The sequence below is a fragment of the Anopheles moucheti genome, chromosome 3, assembly GCF_943734755.1.
Source record: "Anopheles moucheti chromosome 3, idAnoMoucSN_F20_07, whole genome shotgun sequence".
Lineage (NCBI taxonomy): Eukaryota > Metazoa > Arthropoda > Insecta > Diptera > Culicidae > Anopheles > Anopheles moucheti.
This window is the reverse complement of record NC_069141.1, coordinates 87,599,388-87,621,749: the sequence shown is the minus strand read 5'-3', so window position 1 is coordinate 87,621,749 and position 22,362 is coordinate 87,599,388. Positions and strand designations below refer to the sequence as shown.

Below are 22,362 nucleotides of genomic sequence, written 5' to 3'. Positions count from 1 at the left end.
ACGGTTGAAGACACCCTGTAGTGTCGGCCAAATTCTCTCGTTGCGTTACTAAGGTGCATTATCATCACGCACCCGGACATCGCCTCTGTCCCCGGATCGGCGAGAGACCCTTTCCCTATTTTGACGTTCTGAGGCAACGAGTTCGAAAGTTGTGTTGTGCTCTCTCGGTGGTTAGGCCGCGTGTTAGTAAGTGCGTGTGCGTTACGTTACGTTACGTAGTGCGTTACCGGTGGTAGTGTTAGCTTGTAAGTAAGAGTATACATGGCAGCGATGTAGATGCTAGTAGTGACACCTACCGGAGGGGCATTCTAAAATCTTCTATTTGAGATTTACTACTACGAAGTTCACGTTCGGGAAGATCGTGTCGAACTCGTATATCCTGTGATCGTAGAATTTTGAAAAGGTGTTGGTGTGTTTGGTGCTCGTCAAGTAAGCAGCTCGGAAGATCAAAGGGCCTTTGCGTTGGTTTACGCGAATGGCGACGGTCATATCACTGTTGGCCAACAGTCCCTTCGATCAGCAGCATACCCATCACCATCATCCGCAACAGCTACTATTTCCACCGTACGGACAGGGACCGGACACGTTTCAGCAACGGTACAGCGGAACCGGCGGCGGTGTCCGAAACCGTAACGAAGTAACGCACCACCAGCAGCAGCAGCAGCAGCAGCTGGACGCACTAGACTTTCATCTGTTGAGCCGCACGCTCGAGGAAGAGTTCGAACAAATGGAATACTCCGGAAGTTCCGGTCCCTACCAGTACCAACAGCAGCACGATCAGCAACAGTCACAGCAGCAACCGGGTCGGCGTCAGGGACAGCAAGATTTCGAACAGGTAACGATTGCCCGAAGACGAGCGCTTCTGCGGGAGCCTGCTATCCTTCGCCGGTGTGGTCGATTGCCATAACACGAACGATGGCCCGTTCCCCCTCTCTTTTTGGGGGAGGGAATAAGATGTCACCAGGACATCGAATGATCGTAAGCAGCGCACGATGACCTGCATGCGAAATGAATGATCGTCTCAAGGTCTGCATAGATCTGATTAATAATTCCTGTGTGACCTTGTTTACGCGCTGATAGGCTTGTTCTTTCTTCTTGGCGGTTTTCACTCCTTCGGAACTACATCGACAGCTCAACCTTTGGGTCACATTTCATCGATCATTATATTTGACCAAGGCCTCATACGCCTACAGGGGCAGTATTATTTTTCGATGTTCCTTTTCTTATTCTACACCTCGGTTTGCCCATCCGCTAGTGGAGGCCTAAATGGCAGTTCCATTATGGTGTGAGCCATATCTTATCTAAGTCTTTTGTTATTTGTGGCAAGATTAGGATTGTCAACGCCTTGGCTTGATGGAACCAACGACGATCGGTGAAGACAATGTTGAAGAATGCGTTGAATTTGTGCGAAAGTTGTCCAAAACTCAGAACCATTCTGTTACTGTTGAGATGAAGTTCCAGCACTTGTGTGCGAACGGAATTGACCAGACACAAACATTTGGAGGAGAGAGCAAAATATGTGGAGTGCATGTTTCCGGTGTGTTTCAGCGTAGAAACGATGTATCGAAGCTGATTATTTGGTTGCCTTTGCTGGCTGTTGATACTGCTATCGCGTACTGCATGCAATAGACAATATGACTAGACCGGCCACTTCACTGCCAATGATGCATTACGCTTTTGAGCGACATTCGAGCGACAATGGAGAATGATGTACTCATCTGTTTCTAACGATGCTATCGGGCCAGCTTTTCCAACGCATGATTGTTACACCAATCATTTTTGCACAATTACTCTGATCTCTCTACAGATGACGAACCGTTTTTTGCGCAATTCATAAATGTGTTTGCAATGAGCGTCGATAATTATCGCAACACACAGTGCCATATCTTGACAGCATCGGCCGATTGATAAAGTTCGCAAAAAAGTCAACCATGCCTAGCTTTGTTGCACAGTTTTCTCGTGAGATTGAAGGCAAAGAAGAACAAACGAATTGACAAAACTGCAAACAGGTCAATAGACGGGCAATCTTGAAGTTCAGAGTGTCATAAATTGGGCAGCTTATCAGCCGTGGTCACATCAGCCTTGATATGGGAACTCGAACAATGCGAGCATTGTGCTACAGTGCGGTTACCATCTCGATCGATATAAATAAATACGCTGTGTTGCTGGTTCTATTACGGTCTTGATGCTATGGAAGCTTTACGCCAACTCGTCCAAATTTGGCTTATTGCAAAATTTAAAGTAAATCACTTCTTTAAAAATGCTTTAAGTAAGAAGATATAGCCTTCTAGTCTTGGAGATGCATCGGTAGTAAAAGAGATACTGAAAAGAATGTTTTAAATTTCTTACTTGGTAATTCTGAAAGTCACATGAACGGCTAGTAGCCGGATATGGTTCGCGATTCCACGCAACGAACCAACTCACTGCCAGCTGTTTAATTACGCCATATTTATTCGCTTTAAAAATCGATGTAGAACCTTCTAGTAGGGACAGGTAACGCGAAAATTCGTCAGCTGTAACAATAATCTCTTATTGTGTAGCAAAATACAGATGGAATATCTGTTTTTTCCTGGAATCTAGCAGACGCAAGCCTCTTGGATTCATATTGGACTAGTGCCAAATTGCTCGAGAACCGGTTCTGAATGAATAAAACGTTTGTACGTTGCAAACAAAGCAAAACGAATCGTTTGAAATTTCTACTCCGTAACTCACTCGGGAGAGATCAACTGATCAGCTGTAGTCCAGGCTACTTCTTCATCCAAGAGAAGTACTAATTATCTTTTACGACTTCGTACAGATTTCTCCCGGCTACAACCTGGACAACGAGGACACGTACAGTGAGTCGCCGAACAACTTCCAGGACTACCAAAACAACTTTGTCGATTCGCCACCGGATTCGAAGGAACCGTGGCCGATCGACTACAACAAGATGCACACCACGATCGCGTCGAGCAGTGGTGCCAACGATACGACGAACGCTTCGACGACCGTAACGGCGGTCGCCGTCGGTACAGCGGCCGGAGGTGTTGCTGCAGTAACAGCACAACAGCAGCAACCACAGCAACAGGACAATGCCGGTATGTACATGAGCAACGCCATACTACCCAGCCGGAAGCGGCGCATGGAGTGGATGTCACCCCAGGAGGAGGACACCGATGGCACCGAGACGAAGATCGCCAACATCGATAAGGAGCGTGACGCACGTCGCAAGGGTAAGTGTCACGTTCGCTGTGTGCAGTCATTATTTCATTTTATTTTTAATTAAGCACTGAATCGGAAAAATGATACGATAAAAGATAAAAGCCGCTAACTATTCCGTCTAGTGAGTTTCAAGTGAGCGAGTAAGAAACGAGTAACAAGCATGAGCTTGTTGACTAGTTTGTGGGGTTCGTTTGCTTAGCTTTGTATTGATCGCGAGTCATAAGTACTACAATTGTTTTGAGGTCCAGTTTTGCGCGTTGGGTTCGATAAACACGTTCCGATGGGATGGCCATATTAAACCGGTTAGTGGTGAGGACTCAAGTGTACTGTATGCAAATGTGTGAGATGACGCGCAAAATTGATCACAATTGTGTTAATTTCTGTTGCATCGCTTTGGTTTGTAATCGAACTGGTAGAAGATGGATTTTCCATAGAGTAAACCAGGAGTCTCCAAACTTTGCAGTCCACGGACCGCATTGATTGAAACTACCGTAGTTGGGAGCCATTTAGACATTAACTTGAGAGCCATTTACACAGAAGCTGGAGACTCTCGAATGCCGCAGTTTGGAGACTGCTGAGATGAACGAGATAGTCTCAGATCGAAAGCATCCCTTTCGATGCCGAAGTGAGGCGGATGAACATTTGAATGATGCTACGGATGACCACTACCGGTACGACAACGCGGGAATGAGTAGCCATTATTTTCTTCTCGACCCCGGGGGCAACCATCTTAATCTACCCCGATAAGCCTTGGAAGCATGAAATTTTATTCATCCGCTTTGTGCTTGAAGGTTACGATTATTTGTGCGCCGGTATATGTGCTACACACATATTCTATGGCGAACATGTTCGACGTGTAGAAGCAATAGAAGGAACAACGACGAATAGTACTAACACACATGGACAGGGAGTAAAGTAATGCGTTCCTAGCTTCATCTTCTTTTGATGCAAAAGGTCAACTTTACGTCATGAAATGAAGGCAACGCTAGCAGCCGCTAGCTAGCGTACCGGTTGGTGAGCTTGGGGGCAGCAGCTGATAACGATGGCGTTGATGTTTTGTTCCATACGCTGGCCACTTGAACCCACAGTCAAGATTACCTCTGCCACTCGAGTGCTAGTAGAGTTGAGTTTTTCGTCTAGACGAGTGGTACGAAGCATAATAACAAAGTGAACCAATAGAAGAATCCCCAAAACATACTTCTATTGGTTAGGTGTGTGACTGTAACAGGTGCCGGATTGAATTGTTGCAACCAAAACTGTTCAATTCAGTACGACAATTCCCTGCAAGTGTGCCACAAAACATAGAACCAAGCAAACATTTGTGGCCAGATCTATTGGTTGTTATTTCACCCCTGTAAAGGGATGCAAGCACTAGCAAGGAACCGGCTTGTAGGAAGCCTACCCTCCCCCAGGTCTCGGTCGGGGCAGTGTGTTTTTGATTTATTTATTGCTGTTGATAAAGTGTAAATTTATCAAGATAAGTATTTCGACAAACAGCTGCGACAGTGCGGGACCGGGCCACGTCCGGTTCTTGTTCCACGGGTGGGGAAAAGAGCAGGGCCTGAATTTAGCTGGCACGCGGTGGTAGGTTCCACACAACACCTACGACGATATGCGAGCAACGCAACGCTTCGGATACAAGCCCAGAAGACGCCCTGCAACAGTGTTTTGTCCGTCGTTGGTCTAGAGATTGATAGTGGCGCGAGCATTGGATGTTTGTGTGTGTCGCTAACGGAGCATCATCGCCCCATTTTGTGATCCTCGCGGACTTTGTGTGATCGCGTACGATCGATAAGAAGGGGTAGTAGGTAGTATGAGTCCACTACGTCCGTGATGTGTGTGCTCACTGTCCATGGGTGTACCCAAGGGGCATTTGTTTGGGGATTTTGTTTGTGAAAGCTTCCAATCGGATCAGTGGCAGTGAGTGACGGATCTAACGTGTTGTTAATGGTGGTTCGCGAAAGTGATCATATGTTAACTTGGATCAGCTGAGATCGTGTGCGGATCGAATGTGGCTTCCAGATATCGAGTTCGTTTGGAGCTCTGTCCAAATAGTGTTTATGTCCGTAGGAAGTTGATCTTTTCAAACCTGCTCAATCATTGTCACAATTGTTAGACGAACACGTCCAACAGACCCAAAGATTGTCACAACCTTGTTACGATCTTGTAACGGACCGGGTATTTACTGTTTGCCCAGAGGATTAACCAACCAACAGTGCGCTCGTTGTTTATACCCTCGTAGCCATATCAACGAGAGAGAGCGGTTCGGGAATCGCGTCATCACATTTACCGGGAGATGAAGTTGAACGGCGAAATTGTGTACCGTACAAGAATGTACGCAAGTAACGCAGCAAGTGCACTGGTAATGGTGGATTAACAAGGGCTCGCGATTGCCTCTGCCCCTATCTGTGGTGGCGGGATTGAGGTTGACGAAAGCGAACCTATCGTTGAAAACGGGAACACACACTTCTGTTGCTGTGCTGTGAGCTGCTCCTGAATTGGAACTGCAAACCACACGGTTCCTTGCTTCCCGGGCTTCCCGTGTACCCCCCATTTAAGCGCCAACGATTGTAAGAGCCTCTTGGAACGAATAGTGGAAATACTCTTGATTCGTCGATGCTTTCCTCAGTAGCATTATCGTGAGTTCTTCGCACCTTGCATACAGAGACATTCATTCAGTTTTCTTCTCGCGAGGGAAAACATCCATCTCGCTGGAGGATCACGGTGCGTCGGTTACGGAAATGTGTGAAACATACGGTTTCGGTGGCGATACGATGGACAAAGATTACGTCCGCAAACGGTTAAAGTGCTTCAACAGCACCAACAACGGGAATGACGCCGGTAATGGTAATAATCTCGGCACAAACACCACCTGTAACAGTGCAAGCAACAACAATGAACTAGGTGATCATTTTAATTTTTGTTTTGCTCTCGATCGTATGAGATCCATTGCAAGAGGGTCCTTAGAATCATGGAGATTTAAACTGTAGGAATAATTTTTTTAAAAGTAGCTATACTGATGCATCTTATTTCCATTATTTCTATCTCACAGGAAGCATGCGATGGGCAGATGATCTTGATTTGGACCTCAGTAACGAGTTGTCCAGTAACGGATATATTAGGTAGGAAGAAATTAGGTTAAAATGGTACGTTAAATTGTAAGTTTCTAATGCATAATTTTTTTTCTCTCTCTCTCTCTCTCTGTCTGTCTCTCTGTGACTTAACAGTGACTCGTTGTTGAATTTCCCAGTGTTCAAACAAGAACTACCTTCACCTCCACAAAAGGTAAATGAACAAACCGACCCATTCATGGCACATTGAGTAATTGCAACATACTCCAATTCCTTTATAGCCTCCACAACCTCAGCAACAACACTCACAGTCTGCCCATCAACAGCAGCAGCATCAACTCCATCAACAACAGCAGCAGCAGCAAGCGTTGCATCAGCAAGCAGCAAACTCTCAGGATCATGCACAGCAAACGCAACATCACGCACCTTCCAGCTTGCAACAAACATTGGGTGGTGGTGCAAACGCTACCAACGGTGGAAATGCTGCAAACAGCCATCAACAGCAACAGGTGGTTCAGTACCACCAGCAGCAGCAGGGCCAAAGTTCTATGAACGGTGGTGGTCAGAGTTTGATGAGCAATACCGACCATCATGGCACTCCCATCAGTACCGGTTTGAGCAATCTTCAAAGCTTTCTGCAAAGCAACCGATTGGAAAATGATCCTACTGGTGGAGGTATGTGGAAACCCGGCATTAATACTTTGCCAAGCATAACAGCATACATACGCGCCAGTTTGATTCGTCGTTTGAGGGTTTTGCATTTCTTAGGTGATTAGAATGAAGAAAAAGGTCCACAAATAGTGTCATACTCTCCGTGTACCACTCAATCTTGATTGGCTGACAAGTTATCATGCAGATGTAAATTATCGCTCAAGCGCTAGGAAAGAGCCGGTTACGATCGTGTTTGTTAGCAGTTGTCGGGTGTTAGATATTTTCTTTATTAATTCAAATCTCACATTACGCCACATAATGGACTATACCTAGCATGAGCTGCGCCTAAGTGACCAGCACATGTATGTGTGTACACTTTTGATTAGATAGGTTTTGTGAGTGCTAATAACCTTCGGAAGCTACATTTCGAATGGTTTAGTATCAATCACTGATTTTTTATTGTTATTTTTGCAGGCATTTTGCAGATGCAGCAGGACGGTGCGCTGCCAGTGATACGCGGTGACAAACCACACGACGATCACAATCGGTACGTAGACGACAAATAGCCACAGCTACAAACTTATGTATCATAAGCGTTTGCATTAAACTCATTCATTTTGGAGCTATTTTTATTTCTAATACGATTCGTGCTAAGCTAATTAAAAGTGTTGATGTGTTTATGATCAAATGCAAACGTCCTGAGTTGTAGCGAAGATTCCTATAGTAAAGTTGGTCGTCCTTCCCAAACAGGTTCCAGTACGTGCTAGCTGCCGCGACCTCGATAGCGACGAAAAACAACGAAGAATCTCTCACCTACCTTAACCAGGGCCAGAGCTATGAGATCAAGCTGAAGAAGCTTGGCGATCTGTCCCCGTTCCGGGGTAAGATTCTGAAGAGTATTATCAAGATATGCTTCCACGAGCGTCGGCTTCAGTACATGGAGCGGGAACAGATGCAGCTGTGGCAAGCGTCCCGGCCCGGGGAACGTATTTTGGATGTAAGTCGGTTCTCCGTATTTGGATTCCATCGCGCCCAAGCTGATGAGTCTCGTGTTGTTTCGCTTCCGACAGGTCGACATTCCTCTTTCGTATGGATTAATGCAGGTGCAGCCTACCAGTAGCAACCTGTTGAACACGATCGAGGTGTTTTGGGACCCGATGAAGGAGGTTGGCGTGTACGTGAAAGTGAACTGTATTTCAACGGAATTCACCCCCAAAAAGCACGGCGGCGAGAAGGGTGTCCCGTTCCGGATTCAGGTAGAAACGTACATCGATACTAATGGGATTCATAATGGCACTAGCAATGGAGTCGCTGGTGCTGTAGACGACAAAGACGGTATTAGACCACTCCATGCGGCGGCTTGTCAAATAAAGGTAAGGCGGAAAATCCCGTCCACAGTACCGGAATGGCTGGTTGCTGAATTGGAAATGTTTCCCCTCTTTCCTTCTAGGTGTTCAAATTGAAAGGTGCCGATCGAAAACACAAACAGGATCGCGAGAAAATACTCAAGCGTCCGGTTGCGGAGCAGGAGAAGTACCAGCGCAGCTGTGACTGTACGATACTGACGGATATTACGACCGATTCAGTCATTACGCCGCTCGGTGGCAACTTCAGTCCCGATCAGTAAGTGTAGCAATTCATTAGCTAACTGTCCTACAACATAAGGGTGCTAACCCCATTTTTGTCTCGCTCACTTCGCAGCATTAAGCGTAACGTGTCGCCGTTATTGGCCGGCCCAACATCACCGGGTCAGTTGAACAAGTTCGAAAACATTATGTCAAGTGTGCTGTGCAACGGCGGGAACGTTGTTAGCCCCGGGGCAAACCCTACGACGACGACAACCACGACGGCAGCAGCCGCAATGGTCGTTGCAGCAGCGGCAGCCGCCGCCGCCGGTGTACAGAGCAACCCGATTGGGATTAGTAATGTTAGCTCAACGAACGGGCTTTGCAAAGCATCCCCACTGGGCGATCAGCCGATGAGTGGTGTGCTTTCCCCTCAGCAACCGAGCGAACTGGACGATTACGTGCCGACCATTACGAAGGAAACAAGCCCGGGGACATTGGCCCAATGGTTGGCCGTGCACCGGTTGTCTGCGTACGCGAAAACGTTCGCACAGTTTTCCGGTTCGGATCTTTTAAGGTGAGGCGATCGCGCTAGTGGCTAAGATTAGTCCCGAAGTCACAGCAACTTATTTAAATATGATTTCACCATCTCCTTGCAGAATGTCTAAGGAAGATCTTTGCAAAATTTGTGGCCTGGCTGATGGCATACGAATGTTTAACATTCTCCATTCGAAGTGAGTATTGGCTAGGTTTCTTTTATTGAACACACTAAGTTGAACTAAGTAAACACCCATCTTCCACAGAGCCATAACGCCACGTTTGACCATCTACGTAAGCTTCCAAACCAACATCTACCATGCCATCTATCTGCATTCGAACACCATCCCGGAGTTGGTGCAAAATTTGTCTAAAATTCCCGGCTTTCTAGAAGCAATCAATGCCCTCAACACGCCCAACTCTACCACATCCGATGCGGGACTCTGGAGTGGAGCGTTTGGGACACGTTCTAGTGGGAATGGGAAGCTTCCGGGTACCAATGGTACCACTTCCGGCGTCCAGCTTTCCGTGCCGTCGCCTTCATCGCCGATATCGTCCTCGTCGGGCATTGCCAAGTTGCAGCTGCTTCTTAAAGGTCCAAACGGTATACAGGTGCTGCTGACAGAGGACGTGCTGAACAATATCAAGGACGAGACACTGTTTCAGCTTGAGCTCAAATCAAACGGGAACATACTAATGAAGGCCGTTCACAGTGTGACGGGGACTGCGGCAGATTGTTCGATCGATGACGATGCGAACTGAATGTTTGTGTGCGTATGAGAAAGAATATGGATAAGATTGTTGTGTTTTTCACTGAAGCGGACAACTTTACCCTGTAGGTGTAGAGAAGTTTAATTTTAACAGGTTATCATTTATGTATTTTTTGTATGCTATATTTTAATCTGGATCTACGTTCAGTAAAGTCGTTTACGGCAGCGCCTAGTGATAGTGTGTATATGGTGCAAGGTGAATAGAGAGGATCACACCCTCTAGGACTGGTAGATGGATATCAATAGATCCGCGAGCATGATGTTGCACGGTTTTGCAGGACAGGAAGAAGAAGCAGAGGAAACAGAACACCACTCAGGGGTTGTGTACTGTAATGAATGTCGTTATTCAGGTACTTGTTACGTCTTCAATCCGATGTGCCATCGCCCAGAATTGTGATTGGACGTCAAGCAAAAGATGAGCAGGACCTACGACTGGTTCGTACACTCAAAGCATTTAGCACAGTGGATGGAGTTGTCGCAATGGGAAAGTGCAAAGTGATCGAGTTGTAATGCACCGATATTTGCACCTTGTAGAAGAATATCGAGTGCTGTTCTACATACAACAGTAACAACAAAATCCATAAACACTACATTAGTACAAAGCAGCTTAGTTAGTCGGTAGTTTGGATTATTTTGTTTTTGTTTTTCTAGAGTCTGGTCTGGAAGTCTGGTCTGGAACATTTTTTTAACGTTATGACACTATTTGCTTAACTTTTTTTATGTACATTATTATTATTATTAATATTGTTGAATCGTAAGCACGTGTTCCGTGTATGAAACGTGTGTCGTTTAAGGTAGAAGATAGCTTGATCGTACGTGAAAATGTGAAAAACGTTTTATATGTATTTTATGGTGAAAAAGCAACAAAATAACAACAAAAACCCCTTTTTGTGTGGTTATTTGGAAGAAAAAACAAACAGAAGATACTTCACGACATATAAAGCTCTAGGCTGTTTGCTTTTGCAAAAGAAATGGGAAGAGCTGAAAGCGTTTCTATCGAAGAAAGGTGCCTTACAGTGCTACTATTGTGCAATTTTGTAACAACACAAAAACTTATTTGTAGGAAATCAAAAAGAAAATGTTAGGAAATGTTCTGTAAATAAAGCATAATGTTGTTTATTGTAGAATGCTTTTCTTTCTTTCGTTACTTCCTTACGTTACGTTCATTGAGAAACAAAGCAACAACAACAGGCGGGTGTTCATTGAAACATTATTTATATTTCCTCAAATATAAACATAGCGATTACCTTGTTCGGCTTCTTCTGCTCGTCCTTCATTCTCTATATAAAATATATTATCTTGCACATAAACGAGGAAACAAACATCTCGATTGCATTACTAAACTTTCGAACGTATTTCACTGCTTCGCTGTGTGGGAAGGATTGTTAATTGAATTATCGTAATTGTCCACTTGCGTTAACCTGCTGGACAAACATAAGAAAGGTTCCCCTTTGCTATTGTCCTACAAATTAAAAAGCGGATGATGATCTATATTGGTATTGGCAACAGATAAAGTTGCCAGTACTACGTCCACGTTGTTGTTGGGCTAAAGAAATATATCGATCGGTATGTGAACACACTTATAGCTGCTACTTGAACGTTGTACTGGACTGTGCTCTACGGCAACAGTGCTGAAGACATGACATCTTTAGTAAAGGGACGATATTTTCGACAAAATGGGACAGTCTGCTCGGAAGCGGAAACTACAACGTCGCTTCCCGGTTTGGGCTATAGGGGAGATCTCTATCACTATCGGAGTAAATATACATACATCTGTTGCAAAACGGGACTAACGATCTGTCGATAAATATAGCGTTCCTCGTATCTTTGTAACTCTCTCTCTCTATTTATCGTGCCTTGCGATTGGAATTATTACGTGGTATGGATTCGCTAGGCCTTGCCAAGTCTTTTTCCTCTGGAATGTTTGTGCTTTACTGACGACTCCAGTTGCTGCTTTTGGCTCTGGTGATTTCGACGTGCCGAGCGATCACTGTTGCCGCCAGTGGATGTGATACTCCCAGCGGCGGGGAATCATTTCTTCTTTTTGGATTTTTCCTGCTTGGCCTTTAGCTTTTCTTCGCGCTTGCGTTCCTTCTCGGTAAGCGATAGGTACAGCTTGTAGCCAAAGAATGCTGGAACGAAATGGATAGCGTTGTAGTAAACGGAGCTGATCGTTGATTTAAACGCTTAATCAGGTTCTTATCATCGGCACAATTGGTATTTCAAATCCGGACACAACTCACCAATGACAAGTGTAAGTAAACCTGCCATAAGCCCATACCCTAAGGGCGTTGGTTCGAACTGTTCGGTCCACAGTATATCTATCCCGGGCATTTTTCTGACCAACGTTTCTACCACAGTTCCCTCTTCATCATCCTTCCCCAGCGTGCTTTGAACGACTTTCTTCTGCTTGGAAAATTTGTTCAACTGTGACAACGATTTCACAAACTTGCCCTTAAAATCTTTCGCAAACTGACGCTTCTCCTCCTCGGACAGGTTGACAAACATATCGGACAGGGTTCGCAAGTTGTCCTGAAACTGTTGCGCCAGGGACCGTTTCTCATCGTCCTGCAGGAGTTCACTGAGTGCATCGGATTGTAGTGCCTCCACGAAAGGGTTTTCTTCATAGTCCGCTTTCATGCTACTGAGAGAGGTGCAACACAGTAACTAAAACCCACGATAAACAGCGCGTTACACGGTTGTTATCTTGTTCGTTTGCCACAGACCTTCACAGCAGTAGCAGAGCCCGGTCTGTACACTAATAAACAGGTGGCAAAAGCTTGGTAGAATTGTCCACCGACAACATCGATTCCTGCTGGTGGGGATGATGGTAAAGATGATGAGATAAAAAATCGCGATAGTCCACAATCAACGAAAGAGCTGCGTCGCTTATCACACTCCATAAGTCGTCACCCGAGTGTGAGTGACGTGGCCAAAGTGAGTACCTACAACACTTAGACCACACGTTGCCTTTACACTTGGCCCACTGGAAGGTTGGGTGGGAATTTCCTTAACCGTAATAAAATATTGACCGACGGTAGATTCACGAAAGGTGCTAACGTGTCACCGTTGCGTTAAGAACCGTACCGTTACCATAATGCGGTGTGCGACGTTGCACTTTCGCAGATAACAAATGTGCGAGTGCGAAAACCACGAACACTTGAAATTAAAGCCGCGTCTATGCACAAGAACCAGTCCAAAGCGGCAACAAGTAAATTAGCTAATGTGACCAGACGTGTTCACTGCATAGGTTTCCTCTGTCTCCGCTGTGCACGTTATTTTCTTACCGAACACGCTCACCATGATGAAGATGGCACCGAAGAAAAATACTTTCTTGTAAAACAGTGCATTAGTGATGGCTTCCTTTCGCATCTGGTCTAGCAAACCGGGTAGCTTTTGCAACCGTTCAAGCGATTTCAAAAACTCAGCCCGTTCGTCTGGATTCGCCTTGGCAAGCATTTCCATTAGATTCAAATCGTCCGTAGGGTTCGATGGATCCATGATTCAAAGACTTTGTATTTCACCACCACAAGAGGCAACCGATTCGGTTTCTAAAATCAGACTAGCAGATCTGTAAAACAATTCCCAAAATTCGATTGCGATTTGTCTTCCAAAAGCCTCATTTGTTTAAACAGCTTGTATTTGCTTTCTTCCAGAGGAACTACATAAGCACTCGCAAACACTCACATGTCGCAGGGGCGACGATTTGAAATGCATCGAAACAAAGAATTTCTACATATCTTACCGAAAACGGCCAGCATGATCGAAAGCATTACGAAGAACACGAGATAGTCGGATAGTCCTGCTTGTAGCTTGCGGCGCATCGCATTCTGCAATACCCCGGCTCTAAGTTCTTCCTTTTCCTCATCCGACAGATTGTCCATGCCTTCAAGCATGCTGAGAAAATCTTCCATCGTGGGCATTTTAAAATCTTCCGGGTAGAACGGATTCTCCGCGCCGGTTGGTACAGCACCATCGGCCGGTACGGCACCATCGGAACCCATCGCGTTAAACAGTTCTTCTGCCACGTCTCCCATCTTGGCGAACTTCACAAGGTACACCGGGTCACGAAAAAAACAAAACCAGGAGATCTCTCGCTGGGTAGAGGTTTTAATGGATCGAATGGCAAACGCTTACTGGTAAGATAAGGCATTGGGCGGTCGAAACCAATGGAACCAGGTTGAAGCAGAAATGTGGAACCTTCGATGCTGATAACAATTACCTTCGCTTGCGTACGACTCCGCACACGAGCGGATGATGTGGTGCCAATTGCATCATTGAAGCGCTAATCAAGGTAATGTTGGATGGATGTGTAGAACATTGGCATCTTTCTTAGCGAACGATGCATCGGAAGGAGCCGTTCTATTCAATATGTTACGATTGTAAGTTCAGTTTGTGTGCTTTAATTTTATGCGCATCGACCTAATGCAAAGCAAATAATGCTAAAAAGAAATATGTTACTCTTACTAGCTGTTTGTTGACTTCATACTTATGAAATCTTATCGACAAGAAAAGCTTTTTGTTCGTTTTAATGTTGTCTTGAGATAAACAGAATCCGTACTATATTTTCGGTGATTGTACTGATTAGATACTCTAGTTAGATCTTTCGTTCTTCTTAATTCGATTGTTTACTTTTGCAGGATTGCACTTACCAGGCAACGAATTACCAGTACCAATCTCACGAATGGAATGTCTTTAAGGTTAGCATGAGATTTGAATCGTGTCTTGCATACTGTACTCTCACACTTCATGAAACACCGGTCGGAATAGTAAATGTGAAAGTAAGACATGTTGTGCAGCAGAATATCTTAATCTATACTCAACAACTAACAACTGATAAGTTACATACCACCAAGCCCAACCACGACAATTGCCGGGATGATAAATACAGCATTTGGAAATCCATGCTGGAACGGGTCAGTGCTGGAACTGAGTTCAACCATTTCTGTATGCTTTATGCTTGTTGCTGTCGGTCCAAACAAGACGGGCTACCGAGAAAGGAGGAACACAACAACGATTGGAGCAAGTGTATATGACCGGTAGATTTATATTTAAGAAAGTGTATGTGAATACCTAGCTGCAAAATTGTTTACGGTCCGATATTATCCGATTGATACTACCGTTGTTGATAAGATTATGCTTTCAAAACACGTAGACAAAATGTTTTCTTTTTTTTTATTTGCTATGTTGGCTGTCAGATGATGCGTTGGAAATCTATGTTGGCTATACAGGTGGGTTAAAGACTGAATGCGATTTACATTCCGATAGAACTCAACGAAGATTTTTCAAAAGATAATCAAGTTGGATTGTATGTTTGTTTATATTGAATTGCTTCCTTATTGGTGTTCCTTTGATTTAACTTCGTTTTAAATTTTTCGCAAGGTAAATAAATATGTTTCCAATGAAAAATAACACAGCCAATAATCGCAAAAGAAATTTGACGAAATAACTGTCAATACATTATAGAACGAATAGCGCAGTTTGGCGCCAACTGTCACTACGAGTAAAGCTGTGTTTCTAATCAAAACAAATTAAAATTCATACAATCTTGTTGAATCCGTACGGACGCAATGCCGGACGTTAAAAGCGATTTGGAAAACACGCGCAAATTTCTCAAATCACGCTTACTTGATCGGTCGTCGTTTCACGGTTATGAAGAAGAAAGGCAACACATTCACGATCTGCTAGAGCGCACCGCGGAACATGGTGAATCGAACAGTGCGTTACTGTTGGGCCCGAGAGGAATTGGAAAGTCCACCGTAAGTGCAGGAGGTTCAGCAATAGTGTATGCTAAAGCAAGCACAATCATAATTACATCTTCTTTTTAGCTCGTAACATCCGTATTGGTCGAACTTTGCGCCAAAGAAACGTTCCACCGCAACAGTGTGATCGTGTACTTGAACGGATTGGTTCATATCGACGATCGGCAAGCACTGAAATCGGCAACCGCACAGATGAACCTCGAAAATGCTGTCGACGGAAAGGTGTTTGGATCGTTTGCAGAAAATCTAGCCTTTTTGCTCGAGTGTCTCAAAGCGGGCGATCGGAAGAAGTCGAAAAGCGTCATCTTTCTGCTGGAGGAATTTGATTTGTTCTGTTCGCACCACAACCAAACGCTGCTGTACAATCTGTTCGACGTTGCACAGTCTGCCCAGGCACCGATCTGTGTGCTTGGCATTACCGCAAGGTTGGACGTGATCGAGGTGCTGGAAAAGCGTGTGAAATCGCGTTTCTCCCATCGTCAAATATTTCTCCTTCCGAATGAAGATGATTTCGATGGACGCTTGGAATTGTTCGAAAGTCTGCTAAAGCTTCCCACCGAACAGGAGTTGAGCAAGTGGCATTCCACATATCCTTCCATTCCCAGTGAAGTATTGAGCAATGAAGAATTCAAACTGCTGGGCAATCTGTTCAATCCAACACAGTTCAGCATCGGATCGAAATGGGTAACGCAGTGGAATCGTCAAATCGAAAAGCTTGTGAAAAACGATGCTGTACAAACGATACTGCGAAAGATTTACGACTACGATGTACTGGAAGGACCGTTCCGGATGCTACTGTTTGAACTGGTAGCTGAGTTGGATGAGCAGCATCTGAACATTACCGTCGAGTCGATACAGCGCCTAGAAGAAAGCTTTGAATCAGACGATAAAGTGAAGCTGCTGATGGGACTATCGGTGTTGGAGATATGTCTGATCATTGCAATGAAGCATCATTCAGAGATTTACGATCGGGAACCATTTAACTTTGAGATGATTCTTACACGCTTCGGTAAGTGGGCAAACAGCAGTTCCAGCATGAAAGGCATTGAGCGCCCAGTTGTATTGAAAGCCTTCGAACACCTGAAGCAGTTGGAGCTTATCGAATTGGCAACGACTGGAAGCCTGTCGAAGGTGCAAAAAGAATATCAGATTCATCGATTGCTACTTACGCACGGACAAATACATCAGGCGGTCCAGCGTATGCAGTTATTGCCTACCGAAGTCAGTCAGTGGGAACAGAGCTCGCTAGTGTAAATGTGGAATCGATTGGAATAAATTATGAAAATATTGCACTATTGGTAACGAAATAAGCGACGGCCCGGTGGCATGATGATAGCGGCGCCGGTCTTCACACGAACGGACCGAATCAAACCCGCGTAGCAATTCGGGTACGTGGTTTTAAAATAAGTCGATACGGCTAGGAGGCCGTTCTAACGAAAAAAAAAGCAACGAAATAAATTGCACAATTATTCTGTCATTTTAAAGTATTTGTACTGCTTTCATATTATTATAAATTATTACTAAGCTATTCTTAGCTCCTCAAATACTGAGATTTTTCTATATTATTATAACAATGAATCACAGTTAGTAAGCGGTAACTTCAATAATTCCTGGGACCAGAATCTTCCAATCCAGCTATACATTGCATCGTTCTAGAAGTGAATTGCACATATGTAAGAAGTAAATTGTTAAATATATTTCAATGGCAGTACATGAATTGCCCGAGTGTATTGCCCAGAGGAGAGATAAAAGTCGATCTAACTTGAAAAATATGCTCACGCATAGGAAACTTGTGTACGAACGAAGCACGTAAAAAAGGTGCGTCTGCCACTGCACTAGGGCAGAGCCACTCATTTGCATTTGTATAATCTGATACGGGCTTGAACGAGACTTACTCAGATCGATGAACCCCTCGCTGAAGACAAAAAATATGATATAAATACAATTCTGATGGTGTGTTGAAAAGCCAGTCTCGTTCAAGGGCTATTCGTGCAACAGTGACCTAAAAAGAATTACAGTTTACGATGAAGCTGCTCATCTTATTTGCCCTTATCTACTACGCATTCGGTAGTGAGTCGCCCGGGTTCTTTATCAAACTTTCCAAAAGTGTGCCTCGCATTGGAAGGCGTGGCGATTTGGAGAACTTTTTCCTCAAACAATCTAAAAGTGTGCCAAGAATAGGCCGGCGAGCAGGAGGATTTCATGTAAGTGGAAATGAGTGATATATTGTGCTTATTTGCTACACCTTATATTCCATGTTTTCGCCTCCATAAATTCCAGATGGAAGCATCAACTCCGGAAGAGAATGGTTCGAGCTGGTTCGAGCGGTACATGAAGACGTCGAAACGTCCCACGGCAGGTTCGCTTGTTCCGGACGATATGGGCAAATCGTACAAAAAGATCCGTCCACTCGATCTCAACCACATCATTGACATCCTGTCGGATGATCTGTTCTTTGGGTCCGATTTAAAGTTTATCTCCTGGGAAGTACTGGATGAGGCACTCGAAGAAGATCCGGAATTGCTGCAGAAGCTTGGATCGTTGGCCCGCGATAAGGAGGTACAGCAGCTGAAGAAGATGCTCGGTGAGCACGGTGAGGAGTTGGTGCAATATGTTCCACTCGATCGGAACGAGATTAATGCGGCTAGCAGCCGTGCGTACATGTATCGGATGGATAGATCGGATCCGAACAAAGAACGCATCGAGTACCAACAGTGAGCCACCGGCTACCGATGTTAAATTGGGGACAAATCACACGATCGGAACGGATAGGATGCACCGGATGGGCGTACGGATCATTTTACTATTGCACTGTGTCTGTGTGTGAGTGTTAGTAGAATAAAGTTATATTGTGTTGTTCAATGCATTACAAGATGGAGTTTGCATGTGGATTGTCGATGAGCATTGAAAGATATTTAACTATCGATTGTTTGTATAACAATCAGTTAAAAATTCAATCGAATTTTTGATTGGGCTTTCAGTCGGTGTAACGCCATTTTTGTTGTAGCTTGCTTGCAAGAGATGGAGATCTATTTTACCAGTAGTCATGACTACTGGCAAACAATCACATGGCAAACAATCTTTATGTACCTTCGACTCGTAAAACGATAAGCATTATGTAAGTTACAAAACAGGTACCAGTATAAACACATGCGAGATTATTTAATTTAAGTCCCTATCAAGAAGGGCCTCATTGAACTATTCTTATGCAATTGAGGTGATGCAATCGTTCTTGTGTCACTCTATACACTTCGTTGATTGATTGTGACTGTTTGAATGATTTAAATCATTCTACAGTACGATAAACGGTGAAATTGGTTCTATCGCGAAATTACACATCGGCAACAAAAGTACTGTCCAATTTTCTCATAAAACCCATTTATCTAATCGATATCTAATGCTGCAAGAGTGCATTTGTCGCGGTTTGACACGGGTAGCTCAAGGGAAGTTAAAAATCCAAAGTTTTGCCCAAACCGTGACGGGTTCGCCTCGGTTGTGAGAAGTAGTAAGCGAATAAAAAATGAAAGAAGTGACTGTTTCTTGTTGTTTTCTTTGCAGAAAATTGGCCCGTTTGTATCACCTCACTCGTGGTCACCTTCCATACCGCTGACACCACTCTCTAGGTCTGGCGGTCATGAGAACTGCACAGCGAATATCCCCTTTGGTTGTCGTTGGCCTCCGACAGGCACGATCACCCAAGTGTCACTGTCATCGGTGCCATGTCGATTCGTTGCTCCCGATAACGGCCCGGACCCGGACGGATTCACCACAGCCCTAGACCGCCCCGAGCAGCCACGGCGGGCTGTTTCTGTTGTGTTTCCTTCTTCTCGCTTCATTACAAATTCTTCTCTGCCCGATGCGGCCGGCTAAGTAAGATGGAGTTTTGTCCATTCCGGTTTTGGGACGGTTTCGGAAAACCGCACAGCAATGCACCCCTGCAGGCAAATAAGGTTGGCCGTGCTGCTACTGCCGACACGGTCACCAGTCGGCCGGGCGGGTCTATAATTGGTTGGATCTCGGTCGGGTTGCGGTGCGTAGAATTGGTCCGGGGGAGAAGGTTCTCGGTATTATTGCCCGGGGGCACTGATTTTGCAATTAAGCATGGTTTTTTTTTGTACAGAGTAGTTGGCGGTTGGCAGTGGCCGTCCAAACGCGAAATGTGACAGCTGCCAGGGCAAAACTGACCAATTGCCTTGAAGTGGCCAGTACCATGTTACCCCGGTGGGGTCAGACAAGTTGTCTACCGCCAATAGGTATTATTTTTTTAGTTTGTTTCTTGAAAACAATATGTTTAGTTTTAGAACTGTATGAACAACATTCAAAAATGTCTGAAACGAGTATTCACGTTACTTGTTTCATTTTCACAGTTCTAGATGAACATGTGGACACCAAATTCACCAATTTCTTAACTGAAAAGTAAGATATGTCATTTCAATAAATTGATTAAATGTATTAAAATCAATAAATCGGAATAAGCCCAACCATATTTTTTCGTGTTGAAAAATGATATGCAAAAAATCTGTAAGGGATGAACAATTTTAAAAGAAGGCGGGGCTTACATACAAAATGAACTACGGCTACAGTTACCGTCGTAATTATAAGGCTGCAGTGTATGAGATCGTTGGAATTTGTTTTGTTGCGTTTAAAAGATTTCATTCAATAGTTTTTATGACAAAAGTAGCTCAATGATATAGAACGATATTTTTATAATTGTTTTATCAAATATGATCAATAATAAGTTTACAACTGTGGAGTCAATTTCCAAAATTCATAATGATATTTAGCAGAAGATATAAAAATATTCTCATTGTTCGCTGATAACTGAAGTAAAACATCTGTATGTTAAATTTTATGTTGAGGAATTAATAGTCTATCACTTAAATGACTAACTAAATTTCTCTTAAAAAATCAATAACAATATGGTTTGTACTTGTATTACTTGGAGTTTTACTATTGCTATATGCTGAAGATCTGAATAGTTTAAAGCTGTCCAGTTATCGTTCGTGATACACTCACGCGTTACTTCCGTCGGCAGATACTGTAACAAGGATCATTTATGATATGAATGCATTGATGAATTCTAAAACGAACGAAATATTTTACCTCCCTAATTTTAGTACAATCCTATCCAGCTACATTATAAAAATAATTACTAAAATCTCTTAATGGTTGCAATGAATGCAAAAAAGGTGCCAACAATTTTAAGTATAACATATTTTGTAAGGTCCCGACTTTTTACACTGCATGGTTTTATGTTTTATGTTAATTGACATTTCCCCCTTGTTTTTATATAATGAATTAGCAATATTTACAATCGTAGTAAAAGATGCGATAGAATAATGATCATGCTATTGACTTAAAGTAGTGAATACACTTGATTTGTGGAATTTGAAATACTATAATAATTCTTCGTGATCTGTAACATTTTTATTCTTCTACTTTTATCACTCCACCGCAATTGATAACAACAATGGAGACGCCTAGCACGTTGTAAAACACTCTTGCCTAAGGACTTGCGTAAGTACATGTTACGCAGTACGCAGGCTTAAAATGTTTAAATTGAAACTATTCAAACTAGAAAAAGTCATGTAAGGAACATTAATTTAGCCATGAAAACAAAATTTAGTTTCTATTGGCCCTTGTTAATAATTTAATATATTACAAAGTAATGATTTAATTATATTATATTTCCTATTCAAATGTGATCTTTCATGATTAAGATTATCGACGTAAACAACATTGTCTCATTAATTGATTACAAAAACAATCGGGTGCTAATATTTTGAAAAGAAAATCGCTTCGCTTGTAAGTTTCAATTAACGATTATGATCTTATAAACCCCGTTCAATTACACACGGATATAAAAATATACAATTATCCTTTATCTTTAGTAGCAAATGAAGATTTAATTTAAGCCCCCTGTACCCTGTAATACCGTCCCCTTTTCGGTAAGTGGTTGAAGCAATGATTTGAATGATCCAACGACGGGTTATTATGAATTGAATGTTGTGGTTTAACGCTTTCTTGTAGTAACAGCTGCCCTGCGGCAATTCTTTAGGGGAATTATACACATTTATCGAGCTTTACCGCAAAAACCAACACCGTTGACAGTACCAATCACAACAGCTAAACCTTAAATCATGCTTCAATCAGACATACCCTAACCAACTGCAAAAAAAAAAAACACTTCATCTTCAGCGGTCTCAATGTAGCGGAAAAAACAAGTGTTTTCAACGCCATCCCAATTGCTGGTGTTATTTAAAAAGCATTTTACAATGCAATATTACCCTGTTTCGGTGGGCTATTAATACGCTGGTTTTAGGGCATTTCGTTGAAGGCTTGACCGTATGTAGGGAAGTGTCGATTTTGCTTCGCCTTTCCATCGTAATGTGCTGCTTAAATGGGGATGTTTCACCGCAGCACTTAATGGAACGCTGCACACACACATATATGCCCGATGACCACCGTTTAATGCAAAAACGATCGACATTTATTAGTACGAAATTGAATGTGATTACGTGCGGAATTGGTGGGCTGCCGTTCCGTAGAGCCCCGCGTGATGACCGCTTCTGGTAAACGACGATAGTTTATGCTCCCCATCAGGAAGCACAATGATAGTTGTTCGTCTGTGCGGCACGATCGTTTGGATCGTTCGGTTTTCGTTGAACGGTCCCGGCAGTCCTCTTGATCTTATGCTCGATCATTACCGATCGTGATGTTGCAACAGGGTGGAAGAGATCGAGGTGGGGAAAGTAGGTACCGGGCGGAGAAAAAAGAAATGCTCTTGGGGATACATTTTGTTTGA

At 43.6% G+C, this 22,362-nt stretch overlaps 4 protein-coding genes across 6 annotated transcripts; 3 read left to right on the top strand and 1 right to left on the bottom strand.

Annotated features, from left to right (window-relative positions):
- The first annotated feature begins 475 nt into the window (after positions 1-475).
- LOC128301203 (uncharacterized) lies at positions 476-10,443 on the top strand. Its single transcript, XM_053037566.1, has 12 exons — positions 476-835; positions 2,798-3,212; positions 6,254-6,323; positions 6,429-6,486; positions 6,554-6,947; positions 7,398-7,470; positions 7,674-7,920; positions 7,994-8,296; positions 8,374-8,546; positions 8,625-9,065; positions 9,148-9,222; positions 9,292-10,443. The coding sequence occupies exons 1-12, from the start codon at positions 476-478 to the stop codon at positions 9,785-9,787; spliced, it is 3,105 nt and encodes a 1,034-aa protein (XP_052893526.1). The 3' UTR covers positions 9,788-10,443.
- A 556-nt stretch (positions 10,444-10,999) lies between these two features.
- On the bottom strand, positions 11,000-13,855 carry LOC128302477 (uncharacterized). 2 transcript variants are annotated; one of them, XM_053039308.1, is made up of 2 exons: positions 13,541-13,855; positions 11,000-11,927 (listed from the first exon to the last, which is right to left on the bottom strand). In XM_053039308.1, the coding sequence occupies exons 1-2, from the start codon at positions 13,830-13,832 to the stop codon at positions 11,827-11,829; spliced, it is 393 nt and encodes a 130-aa protein (XP_052895268.1). In that variant the 5' UTR covers positions 13,833-13,855; the 3' UTR covers positions 11,000-11,826. The 2 variants fall into 2 exon arrangements, with proteins under 2 accessions (XP_052895268.1, XP_052895267.1); XM_053039307.1 differs by lacking the exon at positions 13,541-13,855 and adding an exon at positions 12,039-12,760.
- A 1,504-nt stretch (positions 13,856-15,359) lies between these two features.
- On the top strand, positions 15,360-17,019 carry LOC128304141 (origin recognition complex subunit 4). Of its 2 annotated transcripts, XM_053041285.1 has the most exons (3): positions 15,360-15,554; positions 15,624-16,128; positions 16,168-17,019. In XM_053041285.1, the coding sequence occupies exons 1-3, from the start codon at positions 15,366-15,368 to the stop codon at positions 16,809-16,811; spliced, it is 1,338 nt and encodes a 445-aa protein (XP_052897245.1). In that variant the 5' UTR covers positions 15,360-15,365; the 3' UTR covers positions 16,812-17,019. The 2 variants fall into 2 exon arrangements, with proteins under 2 accessions (XP_052897245.1, XP_052897244.1); XM_053041284.1 differs by having other exon boundaries at positions 15,624-17,019.
- Positions 17,020-17,581: 562 nt separating this feature from the next.
- On the top strand, positions 17,582-18,275 carry LOC128304604 (uncharacterized). Its single transcript, XM_053041810.1, has 2 exons — positions 17,582-17,761; positions 17,838-18,275. The coding sequence occupies exons 1-2, from the start codon at positions 17,582-17,584 to the stop codon at positions 18,273-18,275; spliced, it is 618 nt and encodes a 205-aa protein (XP_052897770.1).
- The last annotated feature ends 4,087 nt before the right edge of the window (positions 18,276-22,362 follow it).